The sequence below is a fragment of the Canis lupus genome, chromosome X (assembly GCF_011100685.1).
Source record: "Canis lupus familiaris isolate Mischka breed German Shepherd chromosome X, alternate assembly UU_Cfam_GSD_1.0, whole genome shotgun sequence".
Taxonomy (NCBI): Eukaryota; Metazoa; Chordata; class Mammalia; order Carnivora; family Canidae; genus Canis; species Canis lupus.
The window spans coordinates 91,299,219-91,322,499 of record NC_049260.1 but is presented as its reverse complement, the minus strand read 5'-3'; the positions used below and the strand labels follow the sequence as shown (position 1 = coordinate 91,322,499).

Sequence of the window (23,281 nt, the reverse complement as noted above, 5' to 3'; positions counted from 1 at the left end):
ATGGCTCAACCCAGGAACCAAACATATATCTGTCAAAAGCTTCCAGCTGGCAGAAGTTCATTAACTTTTCAGCATAATCTATTTAAGGAGAGAACTATGAGTTATAATGAAGGAGAAAACACAAATGAGACCCTAGTGTTCTTTGGTATGTCTAAAGGTGCTAAACAAATCAAAGCAATGATGACATTTATTGAGTACTTGCAATGTGCTAAAAGTTTTTCTCAACACTATGCTATGAGGTTGGTTACATTATTATCCCCCTTTACAAATGAGAACACTGAGGGACAGAGATATTAAATAATTGTCTAAGACTACACAGCTCATCAGTGGCAGAGTGGAATTCAAACTTAGGGAGTCTGCCCTTCGGGCCAGGCTGTAACCACTACACTCTTCTGCAGAGTGCTTAAGTAGAACATGTTTTAAAAAAAGCAATAAGATGCTTAGTCATTTGCTAAAAGTAATAAAGAATCTTTAACATTTGAATGTAAAAAGGCTTAAGTGCAAATATTGATTTGGATACATTGCTGCACTAATAAATATGTGCTATTTGGGGCTAGTTTTAAAAGTGTATGCGTTATGTGGTATACCTGTTTTATTTTTTTTAAGATTTACTTATTTGAGAGAATGTGGCCATGTGTGCATGGTGGGAGGAGCAAAGGCAGAGAGTGAGAATCCTCAAGCAGACTCCTCACTGAGAGAGGAGCCCAACGCAGGGCTCAATCCCAGGACCTTAAGGTCATGATGTGAGCTGAAATTGAGAGTCTGACATTTAACAGACTGAGCCACACAAGCGCCCCTGTTTTTTAAACAGATAGCGTAACATACAATTAAAAAATAGAACTTTAGGGATGCCTGGGTGGCTCAGTGGTTGAGCATCTGTCTGCCTTTGACTCAGGGTGTGATCCTGGAGTTCTGGGATCAAGTCCCACATTGGGTTCCCTGTAAGGATCCTGCTTCTCCTTCTGCCTGTGTCTCTGCCTCTCTCTGTGTGTCTCTCATGAATCAATAAATAAAATCTTAAAAAAACCCAGAATTTTGATAAAAATGTTACTCAGACATCAAAAAGAATGAAATCTTACCACTTGTAATGACATGGATGGAACTAGAGAGTATTATGCTAAGTGACAATAAATCAGAGAAAGACAACTATGATATGATCTCACTCATATGTGGAACTTAAAAAAACAAAACAGATGAACATAGAGGAAGAGAAGGAAAAATAAAATGAGGTGAAATCAGAGAGGGAGACAAACCGTAAGAGACTCTTAACTTTAGGAAACAAAGTGAAGGTTTGCTAGAGGGGAAATGGGGTAACTGGGAGATGGGCATTAAGGAGGGGACTTAATGTGATGAGCACTGGGTGTTATATGCAACTGATAAATCACTAAACTCTATCTCTGAAACTAATATAACACTATTCATTAATTGATTTTAAATTAAAAAAATAAAGATGGTTTCTACATAGAAAAAAAAGAACTTTGAAAGATTTATAACTTTTGAAACATCTAATAACAATTATTTTTATTTTCAAGTTCCACTCAGTTCCAGAAATGTTCTGAAGAGTATGTACAGTTTTCTATTTTCAGTTCATTAATAAAACTGTATAAAACCCAAATCTATGTATATCAACAATATTCAGATAAAAAATAAAAATAAAAACCCCCAAATCTATGGTCTGCTCCCCATTAAACTCATTTTATTCAATTCTTGCAATACTCTATTGCTTTAAGCATATGAAAGAAATATGAAAACATCCCTAAAAGTGAAGATACTGAAGACTTATTAAGATTTGTTCTGTTATGCTAAGAAGATTCTGTTCAATAAATACTTATTGAATAAATGAAATTAAATACTTTTCTTGAACCAAGCAGTATCTTCAGAGTCAAAGAAATTAGATTTAAACCTAAGTTCCACCCATAATTAGTTTTGTGATCTCGGATAGGTCAGAGACCTAGTCTCCTTATCTACAAATGAAATATTGTCTACCTCACAGGTCACTTTAAGAATTAACAAGGTAGGTCGCCTGGGGTGCTCAGTCCCTTAATTGTAGGACTCCTCAGGTCATGATCTCAGGGTCCAGATCTGGAGATCAAGCCCAGTGGTATCGTTGGGCTCTGCACTCAGCAGGGAGTCGTTTCCCTCCTCCTCTCTCCCTTTGCCCTTTCCCCTGCTCGTGTATTCTCTTTCTCTCCTTCTCTTAAATAAATAAATAAATAAATAAATAAATAAATAAATAAATAAATAAATAAATAAATAAAATTTTTAAAAAAGAATTAACAAGGTAATTCTCATTACCTGGCACAAAGTAAGTCTTCAATAGATAGAACAATCACTATAAATACTGATTATGCTAGATACTGAAGAGAAACAAAAGTAAAATAAAATCTGGTCCCTACTTTGGCCCTTAGAATCCTGTTGCAAATAATATCTAGACATGTACATAAGTAAACAGGTAAAAAAGAAAGCAAAAGAAAAGAGCACAGAGACAGATAAAGGCCTTATGAACAAAACCAAGATTCCTGGAGAAGAAATTCTGCCCTAAGACTCCAGTGTGACTCCTGCTGAATTTCTAGCCTGCCAGTCTGCCCTACAGATTTCAACTTGCCTGCACCCACAGTTGAGTGCTCCAATTCCTTAAAATAAATCTCCTTATGTATGTATGTTCTCTTGGTTGTATTACTCTGGAGAACCCTGACTGATAAGTGGTCAACGGAGAGCTCATTTCTTCCAGTCAGGGTTACATCCCATAAAAAATATTGGGTTGTTTTCAGAAAGTAAAACGAGTGAAGGTTCCCAAATATGTGTGTACTTTGTACTTATCCCCAATGAGTATGATTATTAGATTCTGGAAACTTCAGATTTGTATCTTCTGACAACTCAGATTTCACACAGGGTGTGGGAGGAGTATAAAGATACAATTAGGGCTCAGTTTAAGACCAGACTACCAGGTAAGGTCTAAGTTTTTTCCAAGTTAGAAAAAGACATTATGACAGATGGATTTTTTAAAGCATCCAGAATACCTAAACAATTATGACGGGAGCAGCAATTCATAAATGGAGTGATTCAAAGTTGGAGCTCAGGGAAAGCCTGACTTGCCTATATATACCAGTAGTAACTTTGTGGTACATGAGGTTCACTTGACACAGTGAAAATATATGTGCAACACTGATATCCCTCTGCTGGTATTTTGTTAACTCAGTTGACTTTTCTCAGTTTAAGGCTTTTATATTTTTAAAGCTTTTTTATTCATTTATTTATTTGAGAGAGAGAGAGAGAGAGCGCACATGCAGTGGGAGGAGGAGGCAGAGAGAGAGAGAGAGGGAGAAGCAGATGCTCTGCTGAGCAAGGAGTCCAATGTGGGGCTCGATCCCAGGACCCTGGGATCATGACTTGAATTGAAGGAAGACTTAACCAACTGAGTCACCCAGGAGCCCTAGTTTAAGGCTTTTAAATATTACTTCCCCCTCCAATTCTAAATATATTTTAGATCCTGATTACTGACAAATGTTAATCACAAAGGAAATATAGGGTATTATGCAAGAATTCCAAACAATGCTTCATGCTTCAGACGCCTTAAATAAAATGTAAAGTATCCCTTTAAGTTTCTGCAAAACTGCTAAGATACTTGTTCAGTGGTGGAACAGGCCCCTCTACTTCTGAAATAATTTTGCTCTAAGGGAAAAAACCAAAATGATGACTTATTAAAGAGTTACATATTGGTAAACTTAATGATTCAATAAATATAGATTAGCCAAAGCAGTCTTGCTTAGATCAGACTTCACCATTGTAGCTGCAGTCATATCCACTTTGCGAGGATAGTTACATTGCAAAATTACTTCATAAAGAAGAAAAAAGTACAAATATATAGACAGTTCGGGACAGAAGCTGTTAAGTAATATATACATTTTATTAGCCTAACTTGATGTTTCTCCTCTTTTTAACCGATTACTTTGTAGATAACTCCCATGAAATATATATAACCATTCAAAAACTTGACAGTGTGACAATCATAAGAAGAAAACACTTGTTTTTATCCCAAAGTCATAATTACATAGAATTAATACACTCTTCAAGTAAGAATTTCTTACTTTAGACCATGAAAGATCAAGAAGATCAGCGGTGTGTCCTTTATATTTGCAAAATGGCCGCTGCCGAAAAGGTGCATTTTTATCATCAGGATCTTCATCAGCTCCACTGCATACCTATTTAGATATAAAGACAAAGGTTAAAACTAGAAAAACAAAAGCTTCATACTCTTCCTACCCCATCCATTCTATCATTTTGTATGCTGCCTAACTGAAATCTTGATCTACCAGTAACAAACTCCCCTTTACGATGAATCTACTACTTATCACTCATCCATCTCCTTGTTCTAATAAACCAGGATCATCCCTGAAGACTGTGCTATCACAATCTCTCCCTCCTTAACAGAGCCCCTACTTTGTCCTTTTCTGAGCATCTGTTCCTTCCGGAGAGGTGGGAGCCAGCACCAGGGGATGAATCATGATCGGTCTTGAGCTCATTCCCTTTCCCAGTGATGATTGATTTAGGCATGGGCATGTGCTACAGTTTTTGTCAATTAGACATGAAGGAAAGTGGTGGGGGAGACAGAGGAAAGGCTTCCAGAAAGATTTACTCACTCTTAAAATGGGCATACTAAAGGGATGTTCTTCTTTCCTTCCTCTGAACATTGCTGTCCGTATGACACCTAAGACTGTAGTTGCCATCTAACTACCGTGAGGGGAACAAACCAAAGAACAACAGACAAAGAAGAGCAAAGCAGGAGGATGGCAGGACCCTGTGTCCCTGATGACACTACAGAGCTGCTGAATTAACCAACCCTGGTACCGCCTTACCTCCAGACTTGCTTCCTCATTGTTTAAGCCATTTTCAGTTGGATTTCTGTTATTTGAAGTCAAAAGCATCCTGACAGAGGTAGGTAGAAAATAATGCCATACATGTGTGCCATGCATTTAGTTTACAACATGCTTTTGTATTCATTATCTGAATGAATCCTAACAACTCTGTCAGGTAGGTATTAACATTATGAAGATGGAGATATTAAGAAAAAAACCTGAGGCTCAAAGAGATCAAAATAACATATTAAAGCTCACACAGCCACCTGTAAACAGCAGAACCAAAGCAGAAATACAACCATATGTCCAAAAATTGTCCCTCAAATGTTTTAGAGGATGTAGCATAGGCAAAAATACAGAGTTGTTAGCTAATAGGCCTTGCATATTTAGGTAGGATGATGAGGATGGGGGAAAAGCGTCTGGAGATATAACAGGGGATTAGGGTAAAAAGGTACTTTGAGACCAGATCATAAAGAGCCTCACATTTGTGGCTTAAAAGTTCAGATATTCTAAGGCAGTGGAGAGCCAGGACAGGCTTCTGAAAAGAAAAAAATAACACGATGTGACCAGTGCTTTGGAAAGAGAAAGCTGGGCAGTAAGGTAAAAGATGGTAGGGAGAAAGAGTTGGAGGCAGGAAGAGCAGTAAGTGTAAATAAGAATGAGGAAGGCTTAAACTAGGCCAGTGGCCATAGGACAAATAAAAACTACTACTACTATTTGCCTAGAACTTTACAGTGTATAAAAACATCTTTATATCTACTGCAAAGGTAGAACAGCTACAAGAGATGCTGTGACCTTTTGCCAAGCACTCCTAATCCTAGAGGACTACAGCTTCATCCTCTAGTTGTGTGTCAGCCTAGAGAGCACAGAAGAACACATAAAACTAAACAGGGTTGCCCTACTGCATAAAATTCAACCTTTTGCTAAATAACCATTTACATTTCATTAATTCCTCAGCATCATTCCTCTAGCACTGATTCCAGATCTTATTTTTCTCTTCAAACATCCATGTTCTTCTCCTTGTACTCTACATTTTCTTTCAAAATACTTTAATACATCTTTTTGATTATAAATACATGACCAGTGTAGACAATTCAGAAAGCATTGGAAGCAGAAAAACTAAAATTAAAACATAATTTGCTAACATTTTGATGGCCTTCATCTTTCATTTCTTAAAAAACATTAACTGAAATCATTGCACACATGATTCAGTATCTTCCTTTCCATTATACCATGAACATTTTCAGTAATTCACTCTCTGAAAACATTTACTAGCTGCATATGGATGTGCCATAATTTAATCATTCTCTAACTGGTCATTTAGACATTGACAATTTTTTGTTAGAATAGCAATTCAATGAACATCCTGGAACATGCATCTTTATCCCTATTTTATTATTAAGAGTATTACAGTTAAAAGGTTTAAACCCAAGACTTTTATACTATCTTCTGTTATTTGTTTTTAATAAAAGCAGGTATGTTTACTAAAGAAAATTTTAAAAGTACAGACAAGTATAAAGAATCAAATAAAAATGGCCTAAAATCTCATCATCTAGAGATGACTACTACTAATAATTTAGTAATTTCTTTTTCCCCCCAAAGATCTTATTTTCAAGTGATCTCTACACCCAACATGGGGCTTGAACTCACAACCCTGAGATCAAGAGTCACATGTTCTACTGACTGAGCCAGCTAAGTGCCCCAACTTTAGTGTATTTCTTTGAAAAAAAAACTTTTTTTATAAGATTTTATTTGACAGAGAGAGTGAGTGAGAGAGCACAAGCATAGAGAGTGGCAGAGGGAAAAAGAGAAGCAGACTCAGGGAGCCCGATGCAAGGCTCCATCCCAGGACCTTGAGATTATGACCTGAGCCGATGGCAGACGCTTAACTGACTGAGACACCCAGGCACCCTTCTTTGAAAATTTTTTTAACCTCACATTTTATTTTGAATATTTTTAATGTCATTAGTCTTTGAAAATAATCTAAGGACTCCATAGTATTCTACTTCAAGAATTATACCATAGTTTTTATTTTCCAACTGTTAAAAATTTAAATTGTTTAAATTTTAACTATTGTTAGAATACTAAGATGAAAATCCTCTTACTTACATCCTTGAGCCTGATTATTTTTTTTAAAAAAGATTTATTTATTTGAGAGAAAAAGAGTGAGCATGAGCAGGGGGAGGGGCAGAAGGAGAAGCAGAGGCCTCGCTGAGCAGGAAGCCCTATGCAGGGTTGGATCCCAGGACCCTGGGATCACGACCCCAGCCAAAGGCAGACACTTAATTGACTAAGCCACTCAGGCACCCCCGATTATTTCTTCTTGACAGAATTTTTAAAAAAGATTTCATTTATTTATTCATGAGAGACAGAGAGAGAAAAAGAGAGAGAGAGAGAGAGAGAGAGAGAGAGAGGCAGAGACACAGGCAGAGGGAGAAGCAGGCTCCATGCAGGGAGCCCAACGTGAGACTCGATCCCGGGTCTCCAGGATCACACCCTGGGCTGAAGGCAGCACTAAACCGCTGAGTCACCTGGGCTGCCCTCATGACAGATTTTTAAAGGCAGAATTATTAAAGGTAGACTCAACCAGTAAAATGTTATGTATTCTATCTATATGTATTCTCTATAAGCAGATATCTACATCTAGAGAGATATTTATATCTCTAAATAAATATATATAAAACTTTATTATGGCCATTTCAAATATACATGAAGTAGAATAATGTAATAAATAGAATGAACTCCATACATACATCACCTGCTTTAATGATTATGAATATTTTACTCATCTTGTTTTATCAATCCTTGCACGTTTACATATTTGCTTATTTTTGCTGGAGCACTTAAAGCAAGATCTAAACACCAATGATTTTACCAGTAAATAATCTTTATGTATTTCTAATTAATAAGCCCTCTTAAGTATAACTACCATGCCATTATTACACCTAAAAAATACCATTTGTATCATCTAATATCTAACCTATATTCAAATATCTGGTTATCTAAAAATGTCTTTTAAAGTTGGACTGCTATGAAAACTTGTAAGCCTTTTGATATTTATTAGCACTATTTACCAGTTATTGTGTTAATTATTTGAGATAAAATAAATAATATAATTCTTATCATTCTTATATTCTAGTCTCAGTATTTAAAAGCTAGAATGAATCTTTTAAAATATGTTAGATTATATTATTCTGTGTTCAAATACCCTGGCACAGAGTCAGGGCTCATAAAATGTTAGCTGTTGTTACATAAATTGATGTAGTACACTAAGTGCCTTTAACAGAAATATGAGCAAAATACCTTGGGGGCAGTGAGGGAACATATGAATAATATATACTGGATGCAGCAAGAAATGCTTCAGTGAGGACTCTTGAGTCTTAAACCAATTGGCAAGGCAAATGGGAACAGCATATGTAAATACATGCAATCAACAAAGAATCTGACATTTTTGTTGGGGTAACAATGAACATCTGAGAAATGGCTCAGAACACAAGGTTTGTGAAAGGGAAGGGTGAAAAATAACACTGAGAACTAAGGTCAGGCTGATCTCTGCAAGACTGAGCCACAATAACGAATCTGGACTTAAATCTATAGGTAAAAAAAGAGAACCCAAAGCAGTGCTTTAACAGGAAAGGAACTAAATCAGGTATGTTTTATAGGAAAGTAATTCTGTTAGCAATGAGGATGAAAGACTGGAATCTGGAAGAATAGCTATTATGATTCAAAGTAAGAGGTAAAGGCCCAGATTACAAACAGTGGAAATGAAAGGCCAGATTCCAAAGACATTTCTGAGATCCAGTTGGCAGGATCTGGTGAATGAGCAAACGCTGAAGGAGAGAAAAGTAAAAAGTGATCACAGTTTCTAACTCAGAAGATGGTATGGCTTTTAACTAACTGACATCAAATACATTATCAAAGGAGGGGTTATCCAGGGAAAATTATATATTTTTTTAAAGATTTTATTTATTTATTCATGAGAAACTCACAGAGAGAAAGGCAGAGACACAGGCAGAGGGAGAAGCAGGTCCCACGCAGGGAGCCCGACTTGGGACTCGACCCTGGGGCTCCAGGATCACGCCCTGGGCCAAAGGCAGGCGCCAAACCACTGAACCACCCAGGGATCCCTGGGAAAATGATATTTAATTCTGCTTTGGATATATATTATCATCACTGATGCCTGTTTTTCCCCATGCAGAGCTCCTTCACATAAACTGTCCATCGCATCTTTATACTTCAGTGCCTAACACGTAGTAGAAATGTAGTAATTGTTGTTGACCAAACCAAATCTAAATCAATGCATATTTTTGAAAGATTTACTTATTTTAGAGACATATTTTTTAAAATTTATTTATTTTAGAGGGCATGCATGAGGTGAAGGTCAGGGGGAAAGTCTTCAAGTAGACTCCCCTGAGCATGGAGCCTGATCTCACCACCTATGAGATCATTACCTGAGCCAAAACCAAGAGTCAGACATTTAACCCACTGAGCCACCCAAGAGCTCCTGAATGCACTTTATTTTTTAAAGATTTATTTGAGAGAGAGAGAAAACACGTGTGTGTATGTGTGCAGGGTTGGGGGAAGGGCAGAGGGGCAGGGAGAGAGAATCTCAAGCAGACACCCCACTGAGAACAGGGCCTGATATGGGCCTTGAGCTCATGACCCTGAGATCATGACCTGAGTCGAAACCAAGAGCCACACGTTTAACCTAAGCCACCCAGGTGCCCTTCAATGCATATTTTTAAATAAAATGCTGCACATGTACACTTTCACAAAAATTACCTCTCACCTCCATATAGCTAACTCCTTTCATCTAAATTTTAGATTTTAATAATCTTGAAGGAGATCAGACTATGTCACCCCAAAATATTCCCTTCGCATAAAGATTATTTTGAACTGGAGGCAACTGAGAAAGAACAGACACAAGAAAAAGTCTCTGCCCTCCCTGCTTCTACTCGAAAGCAGAGCAAGAAATTCTTTGTGAGGGTGTCTCCCCTTCATCTCTTCCTTGCCAAGAAGGGGAAAGTACATCTTACCTCTGGAGATAGTTACTAAATAATCCTTATCCTCCATTAGTTTCCCCCAATATTTTTACCTGGTCACAATTTATTCCCTTTAGGGGAGTAAATTTGAGCTTTAGGCCCAACCCCTTTCCTTCTGGCCTGGTCACCTCTCCACAAACTTACCACCTTTGTTAAAATCATATATAAGCCCCTGGGTCTAACTGCTTCTTTAGGTATTCAGTATTTTTCTATGAAGGCCTCCATATACATATATAGTGAACTGTTTCTCCTGTGAATCTGTCTTTGGTCAGGTTATTCGTGGATCCCAGCTACAATCCTGGCTGTAGAACCTAAGAGAGTAGCAAATTTTTTCCCTCCTTAAAATCTTCTCTCAAAAATTCAAAGCAGCAGTTAAATGCTATAACACCCATAATGATGTCCCACTAATCAAGCACACCAAACACAGATTTAACCCAAGAAAAGCACCAATTCCTATATAAACAACATAGTTACAACTTCTACTTTCAAGCAGAAATTTTACAAATCTCTACCATACTGGAGCAAACTCGGCACATCCTCTTCCTTTCTTCCATTTCTTCCATTTACAGAGCTACTTTTGTAAATCAATAGGAATGGAGAGAGCATAATAGGCAGAATTCTAGGCTTGGCATGACCAATGAAGAGGTTAGGGATCTTGGGTGTGTCATTCTCTATGCCCAGCCATAGTACAGGTAATTCTTTTTTTTTTTTTTTTTTTAAATTTTTTTTTTAATTTTTATTTATTTATGATAGTCACAGAGAGAGAGAGAGAGGCAGAGACATAGGCAGAGGGAGAAGCAGGCTCCATGCACCGGGAGCCTGATGTGGGATTCGATCCTGGGTCTCCAGGATCGCGCCCTGGGCCAAAGGCAGGCGCCAAACCGCTGCGCCACCCAGGGATCCCAGTACAGGTAATTCTAAGTACTCTATTTTACATGAATGCTAACAAGAATGAGGATGTAGTTCAGAAGAGATAAGTATATCACTATCATAAGAAAAAAAGAACACACACATCAGGAAAGTAAATCAATGAATACACTGTATATACTGCCCCTCACTGTAGCTAGTGCTATGATAAAAGATAATATCAGATATCATACTCCAAAGGCATATGAAATCGAGGCCTCTTCTAACCACCCCCTAACAAAATGACAGAAGTGAAAGAAACACCAATCTTTTCCTGAAAACAACAGATATAAACGATACTCAACTACTATAGGAAAAAAACCTCAATACTCCAGGGGGTCACTACTTTTTGTATCAAAGAAATACTATGCTCCTCATTTTGAAAGCCTATATTTTGGGCACCTGGGTGGCACAGTTGGTTTAGTGACTGACTCTTGGTTTTGGCTCAGGTTGTGGTCTCAGGGTCGTGAGACTGAGCCCCCAGTCAGGCTCTGTGCTTGGCATGGAGTCTGCTTGAATTTCTTTCTTCCTCTCCCTTTTGCCCCTCCCCACACCACATACTTGTGTACAATCTATCAAATAAATAAATCTTTAAAAAAAAGGCCTGTATTCAAACAAGCTCAGGAATTACTTAGGTTTTCTGGGGGGAGGGGGAAATGAGGTAAGGGTGGATGGATGTAGTTAAGAATATGGGGGTGCCTGGGTGGCTCAGCCAGTTAAGTATCTGTCTTCAGCTCAGGTCATGGTTCCAGGGTCCTGGGATTGAGACCCGCATTGGGGTCCCTGCTCAGCAGGGAGACTGTTTCTCCCTCTCCCTCTTCCTGCCACTCCCCCTGCTTGTGCTCTCTCGTGCTCTGTCAAATCAATCTTTTTTTAAATTAATTCATTCATTCATGAGAGACAGTGAGAGGCAGAAACATAGGCAAAGGGAGAAGCAGGCTTCCTGTGGGGAGCCCGATATGGGACTTGATCCTGGGACCTGGGACCATGCCCTGAGTCAGAGCCAGATGCTCAACCACTGAGCCACCCAGGTGTGTGTGTATGTATGTATGTATGTATGTATGTATGTATGAATGAATGAATGAATGAATGAATAAATAAATAAATAAATAAATAAATAAATAAATAAATAAATAAATCTTTTAAAAAATCTGTCAGTAGGGGGGGCTTTTGGGTGGCTTAGTCAGTTGAGATTCCAATGCTTGATTTCATCTCAATCAGGTCATGATCTCAGGGTGATGGGATTGAGACCTGCATAGAGCTCCAAGCTCAGCACAGACTCTGCTTGGTATTCTCTCTCTCCCTCTGCTCCTCACCCCCCCGTTGCAACTCACACGATCTCTCTAAAATAAATAATAAATGAAATCTTTAGAAATACATTAAAAAATCGGTTAGTAGGACTGTTGAAATAAGTATAATACAAGATGGTACAAATAGTTCCTGTTTTTAATAGTAGTCAATGCCTGTAAGATTTATGGTGAATTAAACTAATAAAAGCAAAACCTTCTCTCTAAAGCAAAGTGGTTAAATTTTTTACCACTACATTAGTCAGTGAAGGCTTTATAGAGGAAGTGAGCCTTGAAGAAAGGGCAAACTTTGAATAGAAAGAAGGGAGGTTACAGGCATCCAGATAAGGAAGATAGGAACAAAGGCACAGAAACAGGAATTCAAAACCGATTCAGGCCCACCACAGTCAGGCATGCGGTTAGGTTCCAAGGGCACTAAAATCCATAGTACAGATTTTTGCCTTAAATCAGCCCAGAGTCTAGTCAGTGAGAAAAACTGCCAAAGAACACACAGTAGTGGTATCAGTGTCAAAGTATCTGTAAAGTTTTGTGAGAACACAAATGAGGAACAATTTTGCCTGCCTGATTCAGGGAAAATAATGAGAGAAGATAAGATATTTGAATTGAATCTTTTTTTTCCTTTTTGAACTGAATCTTGAAGGATGAATAGAGTTCTGCCCTGTGAGAAAAGGGGACAGGGAGGGCACTGTGGGCAAAGCAAACAGCAGACAAAGGCAATGAACGTGAAATAATGGTTAGGGTACAGTACAGACAGACCTAAGTCCAGTGTGGTGAGCAGGGTGCACAGGCACCAGGGAATTAGAACTGAGTTAAAAAGGTAAGATGAGGGGGATCCCTGGGTGCCTGCCTTCGGCCCAGGGCATGATCCTGGAGTCCCGGAATCGAGTCCCGAGTCAGGCTTCCTGTATGGAGCCTGCTTCTCCCTCTGCCTGTGTCGCTGCCTCTCTCTCTCTCTTTCTCTGTGTCTGTCATGAATAAATAAATAAAATCTTAAAAAAAAGGTAAGATGACAGGGTGCCTAGGTGGCTCAGCTGGTTGGGCCTCTACCTTCATTTCAGACCATGATCCTGGGGTCCTGGGAAAGAGCCCCACATCAGGCTCCCTGCTCAGCGGGGAGTCTGCTTCTTTTTCTGCCCCTCCTCCAGCTCATGTTTGCACTCTCTAATAGAAAGTCTTTTTAAAAATTTGCATTTACTATCATAAAATATACATACATACACACACACATATAAAGGTAAAATGAGGCAATATCAGGAAGGGCCTTATTCTGTAGGCGACAAGAAGCCATCAAAAGATTTTAAACCACAAAATGGCATCAGATCTGGATTTTGGGAAAAAAGCTAATGGTAGTATAGAAAATGAATTGGGTAGAGACCAAAGACAGAAAAAGCAATTAGGAGGCTATAGCAAACATCTCAATCAACATTGAGGGCTGAGATATGTGAGTGACAATGGAGAATGAGGGGACAGATTCCATGGGGATTTGTAGGCAGAGTAGATAGAAATGTATAACTAATTTGATATGTGGGTAAGGAAAAAAGTAAGGAGTATTTTCTGATGGAGTTAAAAAAGTAAGGAAAAAAAGGTAATGGAGTATTTTCTGATGGAGTCAGAAACGTAACTTATGGATAATGATGCCATTAAAGAAGGCTCAAAAGAGAGAAGCAGGGCTGTGGGTAGGTAATATAAATATTTACATGAGTGACCATTAATATCTAAGCCAGTTACTGAAGCCAGCCAGCTGGGGATAATCCTAGGCTACTCATCAACAACCCCAGCTAGTCCATCACCAAGTGCCAGAGATCCTACATCTTCTACATCTCTCAAATTAGCTCATCGTTATAGTTTCTAGACCCACTGTTTCATAAAGTATTTGTTTCTCTCCTGGGTTAATAACCTTTTAAATGGTATCTCTCTCTGTAGCCTGGACCCCATCTAATTGATGCTTTACAGGGTTTACCAGAATGCTCTTCCTGAAACAAAAATCTGAACGTTTTAACTCAGCTCCTGACTGAAATTTCTCAGGACCTCTCCCCTCCTCCCCCCGACCCGTAGCTTGCAGGACAAAGTCCAAATATCTTGGTTTAACACAAAGGGCCATTTAAAATCCTAATCCTGCCTTCCTCTCCTCCAACTCTCACACATGCCTGCTCTACTCTAGCAACACGGGACTTCAGGTAGCAGCACCGTTAACATGCCATCCTGTTTCAGCCTCCAGGCTTTTCCACTGGCTGTTCACTGTGACGCTTTCCTTTCTTCCTTCTCTCACACACTTAGCTCCTGGCTCACAAACAAAGCCTCCAGGAAGATTTTCCCTCATGCTCTGATTTGTAAAGATAACTCCTATACTTGGGTAGTACCTTCTATAGAATATTACCATCTAATACTAGAATTGTGAATGTATCTATTTCATGAGTCAGCATAGTCTCTGAGGGCAAAGACTATGTCTCATTTGACTGCAGAATCTAGCAGTATCTGGCACACGTAACAAGCACTCAAAAAATATTTGTTGAGGGAATTCAATTTTAGACCTATTAATTGATGTGCTTGGTGAATACACTGACAGAGAGACTCTATAAATACTGCTACGTGAAAAGGGTAGCATGCCCAATAATATCTTATTGTTTAAAACCCATAAAGCTATTCAAAGGAAACAAGAATTATGAAGGTAGAGCCAATTCACTTGAGGCAACAAATGAATATGTCATATAAGGATGGGCAAGGATACAACCCTGAAAAACAGCACCATTTAAGTGGAAGAAAGAGACAGCAAGGGTATAGGAAGAGAACAAGGAATAACAGAACCATAGAAAGCTGAGAGGAATATGTCAAATACTATAGAGACAATGAAATTTCAGGAAAATACTGTTGAGCAGGTGAACATTTTAGGTTCTTTGTTTACATCCCCTTGTCTAGATCAATACACAAGGAGCACAGGGAACAGCTTAGAAAAATATTCTCCATTTGGCTTTTTAGGTTTAACATTGGTTATTTTTAACCTTCCAGCTATCAGATCAAATGAAAATCATTAAGATATTTTAAACTACCTGAAACTGTCATAAAATATTTATTAAACCAATAAGATAGAAAAATTAAAATATTTCAATATCTGTTTTTCTTTTCTTAATCACCCCTTATTCAGTATCCAATGTTTTTTTAAATTGTAACATGGATTTGAGGGGAGGGGATTTTGTTTAATTCAAATTTGCATTACTAGTTTAGTAGCTGGAATAGTATCATCCACTGTATGACAGCTTTTAAATACCACAATTTTTCATTTACCAATTCTAAAAGAAGAAACTCTTGTTTCTAATGTATCTTAATTTACTGCTTTCATGTAACTATAATTGCTGCTAGACAATAAGGTACTTCATGGTAAACAAATCAAATTATAGCAGTTAACAAGAGTAATCAGAAAATACTGAACATACCCCTGTATCTGTATCAGACTTTGATGAATTCAGACTTTCCTGAGAAGGGGATGGGGACACACGTCCTAAAAACAATATAATAATTATAAAAACGTATGTAAACACACTTACACAAAACATCAATCAGAAATAATGATACAGCAACACCTAATTAATAGTCATATAATGTAACATTCTGAAAAAACACATTTTCTAAATAAGTGAAGCATTAATTCTTTGGCCATCAAAATATTGGTTATCATTTTTATCATAACATCTTTATAACCATATAACCAATGTAATAAAATATTTTAAAATCCTCATTATTCATAGTGAATACAAACAAGATGAACAATAAAGGGGCACAAAGGGCCTGGGGTGGTGTAAGTCTCAATGGCCACTAAAAACGTCTTTCTGCTCCAGGCAGGGCAATAAAAGAAATGTAAACATAGTTTAACTTTTTGCGAACCCATTATCTTAAATTATGTATAACACAATGCAAGCTATACCCACAGGACCACTAAAGTATGTGAGGCCTCATTTGCCAGTTTAGTGGATCTTCCTAGATTTCTATATTCCTCAAATTGGTGCTTCAGATATACTCTATACTCCAGCCCATGGCTACTTATTCTTTCTCCCATCCCTTAACTTCTTGGTTTCAGCCCTGGTTGACCGGAGTGAGGATGGGAGTGAAAGGAAGGGGTTTGTGAACAAAATTTATTGAAGTTAAACAATTATAAGAGAAGGAACCCATAAACATAAAACTCTCATTTCCATCAATTCTAACTCTCCTGGTAAGTTATCAACATACAGAACTAGTTTACATAGCTGTAATCACGTGTACATGTATCACATTCTGAGGTTTCCCTCTGCCATTTAACCTTTTTTTCATATACCTCTAATGTACTGACAAATCACATTTCCTTTTCATAGATGGGTCTCCTTTAGCTTTCTTTACGTATTAGATGGATATTATTATTTTCATTCTTTTTCTAGATTAATTAGGTTATTTCATTTTAAGCCAGGGGAGAACTAAAGGTTGTCAGGGGAAACCAAGTAACTTTGTTCTCAACAGCTGATGAAATAAACTCTGCACTACACTTCAAAAGGGATAAAGTCAAAAGCTTTATGGTAGTATTTTCCATGGGATTTATATGCTTTTTTTGGTGTTGACTTCTGTCCTACTTTTAGGTTTGTGACCATTATGAAAAATAGTGGTTATTGCAAATGGTTGCCAGAGAAAGACATTATTATACCTAAAATATAAAAACAACAGATGTCTCTAGAGTTTTAAAGCCCACAGGTGAATGAAAAATACCTTCGGTATTGTATTTCATTCTCATATTGTTGAAATAGTCAAAAGCATTTTTTAGAGCCCATATTCTCACTACGTTATCTTGTCCAGCTGAGGCAAGTAATCGGCCACAGTGAGAAAATTTCATGGTCCACACAGCTCCCTATGAAAACAAAGAAAGGTTCAAAGTTATTACAAAGGGTGACGGGCACTGAGGGGGGCATCTGATGGAATGAGCACTGGATGCTATACTATATGTTGGCAAATCGAACTCCAATTAAAAAAAGTTATTACAAAGTTGAAACTTTTTTTTCAAATACTTTATTTATTCATGAGAGACACACAGAGAGAGGCAGAGACATAGGCAGAGGGAGAAGCAGGTTCCCCACAGGGAGCCTGATGTGGGACTCAGTCCCAGGACCTCTGGATCATGCCCTGAGCCAAAGGCAGAGGCTCAACCACTGAGCCACCCAGGTGCCCCTAAACCTTTTTTTTTTTTAAGATTTTATTCTTAAGTCATCACTACACCCAATATGAGGCTTGAATTTATAAGCCTGAGATCAAAAGTTGCATGTTCTACCGACTAAGCCAGCCAGGCACCCTTAAGAGTCGAAACATTATTTTAAAGCCAAAGTAAAGAATTATTCCAAATTATACATCCTAAGATAATGCTCACATTCTGATACGACCTGAGGCCAACAGTTCAATGATGCAACAGCACAAAGAGGAACTTTTAGGAGAAAGGCAGAATAAGAAAGCAGCATTTTACCATAATCTAAATTAACAAGGTCAAAGCACAAGCCTTGTCTACAAATTAAAGGAAATGGAGTTCCAAGATGGCCAGAAATCATTGTAAAAACACAAATAAAATCTCAGTCTCCTAGCTGAACATAAGGGGGAGTGGCATCAGAGGAGACAGAGCCCTCAGGATACCACTGATACTCTTGATCAGGGCTGAGGGAAATATAAGTTCACATTAGCAGTGACTTTCATTGCATTGGGCATTTATAAAGTGTTGGAATCATGTGGTCTCATCCTGTTTTTTTTCTCCCTAGAAACAATGTTTCACAGTATATGGTCAGAATTCCCAGATACTGGGCACCTGGGTGGCTCAGTCAAACACCTGCCTTCAGCTCAGATCGTGATCCTGGGGTCCTAGGATGAGCCCCAAGTCAGGCTCCTGCTCAGCAGAGAGTCTGCTTGTCCCTCTCCTTCTGCCCCTCCCCGCTACTCATGCTTGCTCTCTCTCAAATAAATAAAATATTAAAAAAAAAAGAATTCCCAGATACTGCTAACAAAGGGAAGTATGTATGTGTTGGGGGGTGGGGGTGGGGTGATTAAAGAACGTGAACCCTTAAATTGGAAAACCCAAATGCTATTACAACAAATACTGTTAAAACTACTATTGTATTATAACACATATCTATGCAGATCAAAAAGATTATCCAAGTTATGGGGTGCCTACTTATTTGGGAGACCATGCAACTCTTGGTCTCCAGGTCATGAGTTTGAGCCCTATGTTGGGTGTAGAGATTACCTAAAAATAAATAAACTTAAAAAAAGATTATCCAAGTTAGAGGCAACAGCTCATTTACTGAAATAACATTCATTTCCACAAAATTCCAGTATATTAAGAAATTTGTTATTGGGAGCCTACTAAAATGAGACTTTAGTTAAAACTGGAAATAATGAAAGTGAATCAAAACAGTACAAGGGTGAGTGGGTGACGGGCACTAAGGGGGCCACTTGACGGGATGAGCACTGGGTGTTATTCTGTATGTTGGTAAATTGAACACCAATAAAAAATTATTCTATTAAAAAAAACAGTACAAGGAAATTCCTCAAGGAAGTTATCAGAATCAAATATTTTATGTGGAGATCATAAGCACCAAAGTCTAAATTCTAATCTGGCTGCCATCTAATATGTTTACAGTTGTTTCCTTCTAGTTAAGCCAAATTTTGGATTTAAAATCTAAATAAATAAAATATTTTTAAGAATAAATAAATAAAATAAAATAAAATCTAAATAGACACAGATTCCCTGATCAAAAACTCATAGCATCATCTGTCCAATCTAGGAGTTTATTACCACCTTCCCTGTGTTCCTAGCATTTTCAAGGGGTAACCTACAATATCACTTGTGCACTTTATAACTACTGTGGTACATTTTAACTCTGGTAGAAAACATGTACCTGTCTTCCCTGGTTTTAGCTGCCATTTGACAAAATACACTGACCTACTGCAATATTTGTGTTAATTATTTAAAATACACTCAGGGAGGGGCAGTTGGTTAAGCATAAAACTCTTTTATTTTGGCTCAGGTCATGACTCTGGATAGTGAGTTCAAGCCCCACATCGAGCTCAGTACTCAGCAGAGTCTGCTTCTCCTTCTTATTCTGCTCCTTCTGCTGCTTGCTCTTTCTCTCAAAAAAAAAAAATAAATAAAATAAAATATCTTAAAAATATGCCCAGGAAGCATTTTAAATGTCTTCTAAAGACACAGACCACCCTGTAAATTTAACTGCTTTAAAGTTTGGTACCTTTACACAGCTTTCTTAATGATACAGGCCTAGAGTTTACTTATTCAATAACTTTCACTTCTTGAGGGATGCCTGGGTGGCTCAGTCAGTTAGGAGTCTGACTTAGGCTCAAGTCATGATCCCAGGGTTCTGGGATTAAGCCCCATGTCAGGCTCCTGGCTCAGCAGGGAGTCTGCTTGTTTGTCTGTCTGTCTCTCTCTCTCTGTTCCCCTTCCTGTGATCAGGCTTTTTCTCTCTCAAATAAATAAAATTTACAAAAATTCAAAAACTTTCACTTCTTGATATTTGCAAATGAAGTATCTGATAAAGGGACAGTATCCAAAATATATAAAGAACTTATCAAACTCAACACCCAAAAAAAGCAAATAACACAGTTAAGAAATGGGCAAAAGACATGAATAGACATTTTTACAAAGATATCCAGATGGATAACAGACTCATGATAAGATGCTCAATATCACTCATTATCAGGGAAATACAAATCAAAACCATGATGACATATCACCTCACAACTGTCAGAATGGCTAAAATTAACAACACAAGAAACAACAGGTGTTGGCAAGGATGCAGAGAAAGGGAACCCTCTTGCACTGCTGGTGGCAATGTAAACTGGTGAAGCCACTCTGGAGAATGGTTTCTCAAAAACCTAAAAATAGAACTACCCTATGATCCAGCAATTCCATTACTAAGTATTTACCCAAAGGATCCAAAAATTGAGATTCAAAGGGGTACATGAACCCTGATGTTTATAGCATTATCAATAATAGCCAAACTACAGAGAGATCCCAAATGTTCATTGACTGCTGAATGATGAATAAAGAAGATGTGGTATAGGGCAGCCCAGGTGGTTCAGTGGTTTAGCGCCACCTTCAGCCCAGGGCCTGATCCTGGAGACCCGGGATCGGGTCCCACGTTGGGCTCCCTGCAAGGAGCCTGCTTCTCCCTCTGCCTGTGTCTCTGCCTCTCTCTCTCTCTCTCTCTCTGTGTCTCTCATGAATAAATAAAATCTTTTAAAAAAAGATGTGGTGTGTGTATATATATATATATATATATATATATATGTACATATATATATACACACATATATATATATATATACACACACACACAATGGGATACTACCCAGTGATCAAAAAGCATGAAATCTTGCCATTTGCAATCACATGGATGGAGCTAGAATGTATAATGCTAAGGAAAATTAAGCCAATTTGAGAAAAACAAATACCAATATGATTTCACTCATACATGGAATTTAAAAACCAAAACAAGGCAGCCCTGGTGGCTCAGCGGTTTAGCGCCGCCTTCAGGCCAGGGTGTGATCCTGGAGACCCTGGATCAAGTCCCATGTCAGGCTCAGGCTCCCTGCATGAAGCCTGCTTCTCCCTCTGCCTGTGTCCCTGCCTCTCTCTCTCTGTGTCTCTCATGAATAAATAAATTTAAAAAAAATAAAAAATAAAAAAATAAAAATAAAAACCAAAACAGATGAACATATGGGAAGTGGGGGGGGAAAAGGAGAGGGAAACAAAGCATAAGAGATTTTTTTTAAAGGATTTATCCATTCATTTGAGAGAGAGAGAGAGAGAGAGAGAAAACACACATGAGTGGAGGGAGGGGCTGAGGGAGAGAAAAATACAATCTCAAGCAGAGTCCCTGCTGAGTGCAAAGCCCAAACACAATCCAAAACCCCCGAGATCATGACCTGAGTTGAAATCAAGAGTCAGATGCTCAACTGACTGACCCACCCAGGTATCCCAAACTGTAAGACTTTGAATAGAGAACAAATTGAAGGTTGATGGAGGGAGGTGGGTGGGGGATAGGCTAGATGGCTAATGAGTAATAAGAAGGAACTTGCTGTCATGAGCACTGGGTGTTGTACGTAAGTGATGAATCACTTAACTCTTATTCCTGAAACCAATATTGTACTGTATGTTAATGAACTAAAATTAAAAACAAAACAAAACAAAAAACCTTTCAGTTCTTAAATAATCCAGAAATAGACTGTATTACCTAGGCAATAAATCATTATTAGTATTAATTTACTCTTCTTTTTTTTTTTTAATTTACTCTTCTTGAGTCAGGTTAGCAAAATTATATACCTAAGAGATTGGCTTTATAGAAGCCAATATACTTCTCTCAATGAAAACAGAGTCAATCCTGAAAAAAATAAAGGTTGCTTACCATATGCTCACCACTAAGATCTTGTACCACTTTGATCTGATCAAAATCATAAGGTCCTTTGAAACCATGTGCTGCTTTGAATTTGACTGGTCTTGTATATGGCATTCCTTCATCATCACTTGATGAAGGATCATCTTGATCAGTATGAAACACTGAATAGAAAAGCAATATAGAAATAATCACTAGCTAATGTAGACATAGCTATCATATGTCCATATCTACTCTTCACCAAGAAAATTCATTAAATGGAAAAGCAGTATCTATTACACCAAATAGCATATTGGTTAAGAACATGTGATCTGGTGCCAGACTGTCTGGGTCCAAATCCAGCTCTGCCATTTATTTGTCTATGTGACCATAGCCAAAGCACTGGACCTTTTGTGCCTTGGTTTTCTCATCTATAAAATGAAGATAATAACAGTACTTACCTCATAAGGTTTTTATGAAGGTTAAATGAGTAAATACTGGTCCAAGTGCTTAGAACAGTGTCTGGCACAAAATAACTACTGTATTAGTGCTTATTAAAAAAAAATAAATGAGTACAATTCCCACAAAGGCATAGGAAGTTAAGATCTGAGCAAATTTAGAATATATTCCTAATTTTGAAAATATTCATAAAAATGAAACAGCCTTACAAAACTAGCTTACAAACTGATCAATGAATACTCATCGCTTCCAGGTTGTCATAGTTATAGAATATGTAAAAATTCATGTTTAAGATGAACAAATTTATTTTTCTTCCTCTCATAAAATTAACTGATACCTACAGTACAGTAGTATTGAAGTGCTAAGATGTTTGCTAAAAGGCTCCTTACTTTCAATAAAACAGAATGCTTCTTATAAAGTATTTGAATGATTACAAATCAATTAAATATTCATTTGTAATGTTCTATTTCACTTACCTTCATCTCTAACACTTTTAACTTTATTCACAGCACGCTCACCATATTCCTCTGCAAGGTGCTTTGCTCTCTTTACTGATTTTCCTAAGAACTTCTTCAATTGAGTCCTTAGCAAAAATGCAAAAAAAAAACAAAATTATTTTTAAGATATTACCTATTTGAGACAGAGCAAGGACATGAGTAGGGGAGGGGCAGAGGAAGATGGAGAAGCAGACTCCCTGCTGAGTCTGCTCAGTCCCTGTCCAGTCCCAGGACCCTAAGACTGACCTGAGCTGAAGTTAGACTCTTAACTGACTGAGCCATCCAGGTGCCCCCCCAAACCAAAATTATTTATTAACTAACTATAAAAACTCAACAACTAACAAATAATCTCATCAGCTGTGATTAGTGTATTATAATGGACAGTATCATATACTCTAGAGTATTTGTTTTCTTTCTTTGTTTTTGAGGGAGAGAGCAAGTGAGCGAGCTCAAGCAGGGGTAGGGGATGGGCACAGGGAGAGGGAGAGAGAGAATCCCAAGCAGGCTCCTTGCCCAATACAGAGCCCGACGAGGGGCTTGATCTCAAAACCCCGAGATCATGACTTGAACCGAAGGCAGGTGCTTAACTGACTGAGTCACCCAGGTGCCCCTCAAGCATTGGTTTTCAATGGTGAATAATAAATTGGCAGGGATGGGGTGGGAGGGGAGTGTTTAAAGTGCATGAACCTGAGACCCACCTGCAGATCATATGATTTAGAGGGTCTGAGGTGGAGCTATTAATCTACAGTGAGAATGTCTTTGAGAAGACTACTTTAAAGAGCAATCCTTGGGACACCTGGGTGGCTCAGTTGGTTGAATGTCTGA

At 38.0% G+C, this 23,281-nt stretch overlaps 1 protein-coding gene across 1 annotated transcript in view; it reads right to left on the bottom strand.

Moving 5' to 3' along the window:
• Window positions 1–23,281, bottom strand: part of WDR44 (WD repeat domain 44) — an 82,247-nt gene that overhangs the window by 11,052 nt on the left and 47,914 nt on the right. Inside the window, exons 9-13 of the mRNA XM_038588148.1 lie at window positions 22,436–22,542; window positions 21,534–21,685; window positions 16,840–16,978; window positions 15,543–15,607; window positions 4,089–4,202 (exon numbers count right to left, since the gene is read on the bottom strand). Of these exons, the coding sequence (XP_038444076.1) occupies window positions 4,089–4,202; window positions 15,543–15,607; window positions 16,840–16,978; window positions 21,534–21,685; window positions 22,436–22,542 (577 nt within the window). The remainder of the gene's footprint in view (window positions 1–4,088; window positions 4,203–15,542; window positions 15,608–16,839; window positions 16,979–21,533; window positions 21,686–22,435; window positions 22,543–23,281) is intronic.